Source organism: Globicephala melas, chromosome 18 (genome assembly GCF_963455315.2).
Source record: "Globicephala melas chromosome 18, mGloMel1.2, whole genome shotgun sequence".
NCBI classification, from domain to species: domain Eukaryota; kingdom Metazoa; phylum Chordata; class Mammalia; order Artiodactyla; family Delphinidae; genus Globicephala; species Globicephala melas.
In genome coordinates this window covers 8,537,524-8,543,523 of record NC_083331.1, presented here as the reverse complement: position 1 = coordinate 8,543,523, position 6,000 = coordinate 8,537,524, and the positions used below count along the sequence as shown (strand labels likewise).

The window sequence follows — 6,000 nt, the reverse complement described above, 5'->3', positions numbered from 1 at the left end:
CCTGATCGTTATGGGTCTATTTCAGAATTTTAAGGATGACAACCTAATGATAGGTTATGGACAATTAGAGCTCTTGTTCTTCTCTGATTTCTCTCTTTTATCCCAGTGAGCACTGGGTGAGGGTCACAGTCTTTGGTGTCCACTTCAAGAGGTTACAGAGGCCTCCTGCTCCCAGGGTCAATGTACTGCCTCACAACCCCACGCCATTCATGGAACACATATGAGTGTGGCACCCCACACACGAAACTATAAATGTGTCAACGGCAAAAATCTTCATTAAGCAGAAATAAAACCTGTGGTCAATATGTATTTTTTTCTTTTAGTCTAAAGAGAATATTAACCAAGATTACATCACAAAAACTTTAAATGTATTTACAGGGTGAATAAGTTACACAGATAAACTTTGAATGTTTCTAATGTGCAACAGGTTTACATGCACACAGCTAACACTTGACAGCATTAAGTTTAAGGAGAAAACTTAAGAATGGCCCTTTACATATATATTACAAATAAAATGACATTTCTTAAGAAACAAAGTGACAACTCATATTTTACCGTTATGATTCTACTTCCAGCTATCCAAACGGATATTAAAATATGCATGCGTAACAGGTGGAAAGACTTGGAATTTATAATGTTGAATGTCTTTAACTTTTTTCTACAAAATGGCCAAGTTGGTTAAAATTAACACTCATCATTCTGTAGTATAAATATGCTCATAAAAGCAACCTTATAGTAAAAAGCAGCCAAGATCCTTTAAAAAAAAGGTCTCTCTGGACCATTTTTGGTGCAAGGGTCCTAATCACAGACCCCTGCAAAGAGATCCAGGGCTTTCGAAACAGTAGCCTAGCAACATAAGAAAGGTACTTCATAGCAGCTCCTTTTAGATACAGTAATTGTATTCAAATTTCAGTGTACATTAAATTGTCCATTTACAATTCCCTTTTCACATATACAGGCTGTCAGCTTTTGACCGTCTTACAATTTTCAATGGCCAGCTTCATTCTGCCTGCCCCTTCCTCAGCCCACCAAAAAAAGAAAAAAAAAAAGAAAAGGAAAGAATGTACAAGTTTTAGAATATAAAATATTTTTAGCGAAGAAAACATTGCACTTTTGCCAATCTAAAACTGTTTCTAGAAAGGAAGGTACTGTGCAGAGTAGTCGGCTTTGGTATGCAATGGAAGTCACATCTTCAGTAGTGAGTTGCATTTGCTCAGTAAAATAACACATCTGTGCCACACAGCATGACGGATGGAGGTTGTTCCAGAATGTCCTATGCTACCTTGGTTCTTATAGTATTGCTACACGTGGGAAGTTCTGCCATCCTCTTTAGAAAAAGTCCTACAGGTAACAAGAGGGAGAACAGTCTGACCAAGCCTTTTGAAGGCCGAGAAGACACTGAATGACGTCACCCCAGCATGGCAGCACCCCCAGCTTGGCACCCATGGGGGACGGAAGGCTCCTGTCAGAGACTAGTGCCGGAAACACTGGAGTCTGGAAGGAAAGCGGTGAGGACCCGGTAGCTCTGGGCCCTGCGGATCATGTCCCGGATCTCCATGTTCAGCTCCATCAGCTTGGTGCAGATCTCGGTCAGGCTCTGGTTAGACCCCACCAGTGCGTAAGTACCTGTTTGTCCCAGAGTTTGATGACGGAAATAAATATTCAGTAGTGTCTGGACCTCATCGTCAGAACTGCTTCCAAAGATGTCATTGGGCCACAGACTTCTGCAGTCAGAAAAGAAGAGCAGATTAGAGGCACTATTATTCACAAGTTTGAGAGGTTATGAGTCTTTATTAGTATAAGAAAATTGCTCTTTTAATACAAAAGCTTTTGTTGAGCTATAATTCACAAACTGTACAATTCAGCTATCTAAAATATATAGTTCTGTGGCTTTTTTAGTAATATTCAGAGTTGTGCAGACATCACATGATCAGTTTTAGAATATTGAATGTTATTGGTTTTGATAAAATATCTAAAGTAAAAAAATATCAGAATGGAATCCCATAATCTTAAAATATTTATTTGCTATAGCATTCTGGTTACAATGAATGTGAATATACTATCAAAATGTAGGGAGAAAAAACCCAAAGAGGCTACATTCAAATAATTAGTTTTAAAATTATGTTGGCGTATACTTTGAAGTGTTTGAACATTTAAGAGATGACCAGAACCGAAACCAACACTTCAAACAATAAGCCCTGAAATCTGATGTTTCTGGCATGGTAATGGGAAGGATCTGAGAAGGGTTTATATAAACATCTTGGTGTTCCTTCCGTAGTGATTTAGTCCCCAGCCATGACAAAGTAACTATTAGGCATGCATTTCCTTTAACCGTCTCTAAATAGAAATAGTAGCGTCACCTGCATTCCCGGATTTGCCGTAAAGCCTTGCCAAGTTCGTTGTTTTTCAAGCACTCGAGCATGGACTGGATGGCTGCTTCAGTGGACGTGAAGGTCGGCTCAGACCACGCCCCCTCTATGTAGAGAGGGTCGGCTGTGATGGCTGCAGTAGCCTCCTTCAGGTTTTTCTTTAGGTCACTCAGTTCCCTGGACATATTTAGCAGCTGTTAAAAAAAAAAAAAGTATTTTTACTGTATTTAGTTGCAGGCTGGATTTTACATCCCCAAAGTAAAAAAAAATTTGACTGTATGAGGTCTGGTTAAGCAGAAGCTTAATATCTCGGTAAACTAAAATAGGACAGATGAAACCGTACTGCGTGGTATATGTAGGGTTATGGGGCTGAATGCGTTGTATTCAACTATGTCAACAGCTGGGATGCGCTCCTTATAGAAAAGATTGACTCCTTTTAAAACGTCGTCTATTTAAGCAGAAGGGCATACGTAGAAGTAAAATGCACAAGAGAACAGGCTCGGGAGTTGGATAACGCTGGGTTTATTAGATGCCAGTTCTGCATTATTGACTACTGCATAGTCAAGTAAACAAACTTTTACGTGCCTTAGTTTTATCATCTGTGAGACTGAAGATATTACCCACCTCTCAGGTTATTTTAAAGATAACAGCTTGGCACAAAAGTGCCCAATAAATTTAATTATGAACACATGCTGTTTGAAGAATAAACTTTTCTCCCTACTCCTATGCCACAGGAAAAGATGAAAGACATAATTTTAAGAGGGAGGAGGAAAAATCTCAATGTAATGTTAGTATTCGTGTTACAAGTAAGAGATATTTTCCCTCAGAATTACTGGAACCAAAAGATTCTGAGTTGTTAAAAAGTAAATCATAAAGAGAACCTGTGTCACTTCTTAGTGCCTCCAAAGTGTACAGTGGAAGACAGCTCTTTTGCAGTTTGACCTCAAGAGCATTTAAAAGAAACTGAGATGAATTTAAAGGTTTTTTGTTTCCCTTTGTCATGTAAGCTGAGGATGCCCAGTTTCTTTGAAAAAAGTTGATTTACCCAGCATCTTTACCTGTTTTCATTCCCAGCCTGCTCACTGTACAAGGTATAGAACTGAAGCCCTCAAGGACTGTCTTCACACAGATGCCGATTAAATACAACTCTGTACTCCAGCCCCACGTTCAAAATTCAAGGAGGTAATCCTTTTACATAAGTTGTTAGAGTGTCTTAGACATATAGTTTTTAAAGTGTGAAAGTGAATTTCTTATTTTAAATCTAGGTAAGTTTTTTTTTTTTTTTTTGCGGTACGCAGGCCTCTCACTGTTGTGGTCTCTCCTGTTGCGGAGCACAGGCTCTGGATGCGCAGGCTCAGCGGCCATGGCTCACGGGCCCAGCCGCTCTGCGGCATGTGGGATCTTCCTGGACTGGGGCACGAACCCATGTCCCCTGCATCGGCAGGCGGACTCTCAACCACTGCGCCACCAGGGAAGCCCTAGGTAAGTTTTAAATTATGTGTGTGTAAAGTATTTAAAACTTACCTAGATTTAAAATAATTAAGGAAAAATTCACTTTAAATTTATTAGATTTAAAATAATTATATACACACACACGGTATGAAACATGTAATTTACTACTCTTAAGTGAAACGTGAATTACTTTTTTAATATGGAAAATGACATGTGAATTGCATGTGCATTGTCCTCTATTTTTGGAGCAGAGAATGGACTCTGAGGGTTCGGTTCCTCCTTTCCAGAAGAGTAAAGCTTATCTTGACAATGGGGCAAATCCCAGTCATCAACTGTCTTTTCTTTTATCTGATAATTTGTGATTCTGTGGAGGAAAACTCGTTTGTGAAGAGCTCTTCATAAACAACGATGTCTGACTCCTGTCTCACTTGAAATTGGGATCTGTGAAAGGACAGTTGACCCTTGAGCAACTCGGGGTTAGAGGCACGGTCTAACTTCTGGTTCCACCCACCCAGCCACCCCTAGAACTTAACTACTAACAGCCCCCTGTTGACCGGAAGCCTTACTGATAACACACAGTCCATTAATACATATTTTGTATGTTATATGTATGTCTACATATATTTTATGTAGTCACGACATATCTATTTCTAGGTATGTTTGCAAGATTTTTCAAATTTCCAATATATTGAAAAAATCCACATAGGTAAGTGGACTCACAGTTCAAACTCATGTTGTTCAAGGGTGAACTGTATATTTAAAAACTATAGTCACTTTTCCTTTTTTCCACACTGAGTAATAATTATGGTTAAATGGCTGTCATTCTGTCTCCTCCTCCCCTACCCCCAACTCAGACATGAGGTTTCTAGGCTCCAGCCTCACTCCGCTGCTTGCAATGGGATTGTTTCATGGACTCATGACTGTTCCCTGACAGCACATCTGCACCTTTAGCAGCAGATCCTTGTATTTAACTACATGCAAGATGGGATCTAGCAGGCAGAGTCGGTCACTGACGAGCAGGCAGGAGCTGTGGATATACAATTGTGTCAGGCCTCCTCCGACATCCCTGTCTTAGCTGTGGCACTGTGGTTACATAGTTCATCTGAGAGGGGACCTGAGCATCGTCCCCCACTCCTCCCCCCACACCCCATCAGTTTCAGTGACCTTTTGTCCTAAAATATCTCCCACGTTTCCTCCCTATCCTTACCTAGCACTTCTGTCCTAGTTCAAACTCTCACCTCTTATCTGAGCTATTTCAGCGGCCTCATAACTGACTGGTCTGTCTGTCTCCAGTCTAGCTGTCACCAAATCCACCCTCCACATCCCTGCCGTGAAGATCTAACTAAAATACTCACAGGTGCAGCGTCTTGCGTGATCTCACCTTACTTATCTCTTCCGCCTTAGTCCATTGTTCCTTTTGGTTTGCATTTTATAGTCTAGCAATCCTCAATTGCCTGTACTTGTAGTTCCTATCTCTTTCTCACTACCATATTTATGCCCACGCTGTTGTTTCTTACTGGAACATTCCTCCTTACCCCCCACTTCATCTCTCTAATTCGAACTCATCCTTTAAGAATCAGGTGTGATCTCCTCCAGAAAGTTTCCTCTTTCAACCTCCTTGTCTCCAGCTGAACTAGGCACTCACCCTCTGAGCTTCCACAATATCCAGTGTACACCACCATTATTTCATCTACTACACTGCAGTAGTGTTTTTTCAAGTCTAGGAAAAATTTGGCTCACTCAGAAGCTGTATGCTCAAGTTACTTTACCTTTTACATTAAAAGTATTAATGCATCCGGATGCTAAGCAGAGCAGGGAAGCTGAAGAGAGTCAAACATCATGTAGTTATTTCCTTCTTACCTCAATGTAGGATCAAGTATGAACAGCTAGAGGTCAGAAAAACCGTAACACAAGGAACTTTTTCAAATAAGGATCCCCAGACACAGGGCCAGGGGGAGGCAAGTGAGGCCCTCGGCATAGCATTCAGGGAGGGGCTCACCCTGAAGGTCGTCCTTGTATTTTGTGTCCAGGTATGTCACTTGCCTCACCCTAGTCCTGGCACTGCCACGTGAGCATGGAAATAAATATAAGACACTGGTATTTAAGACTTGTGCTTGAGTGAAAGGATTATGTGGGAATAAAATCACTTGGACATTTATAAACTGGCAGGAGGGAGAAC

General features: G+C 40.8%; 1 protein-coding gene across 4 annotated transcripts in view; it reads right to left on the bottom strand.

Moving 5' to 3' along the window:
* Positions 1–287: 287 nt before the first annotated feature.
* Positions 288–6,000, bottom strand: part of FRY (FRY microtubule binding protein) — a 429,644-nt gene continuing 423,931 nt past the window's right edge. For all 4 annotated transcript variants that reach the window (XM_060288251.1, XM_060288249.1, XM_030882555.3 and 1 more), the window contains 2 exons: positions 2,361–2,563; positions 288–1,724 (listed from right to left, as the gene is read on the bottom strand). In XM_060288251.1, coding sequence (XP_060144234.1) covers positions 1,466–1,724; positions 2,361–2,563 — 462 coding nt within the window. In that variant the 3' untranslated portion in view covers positions 288–1,465. The remainder of the gene's footprint in view (positions 1,725–2,360; positions 2,564–6,000) is intronic.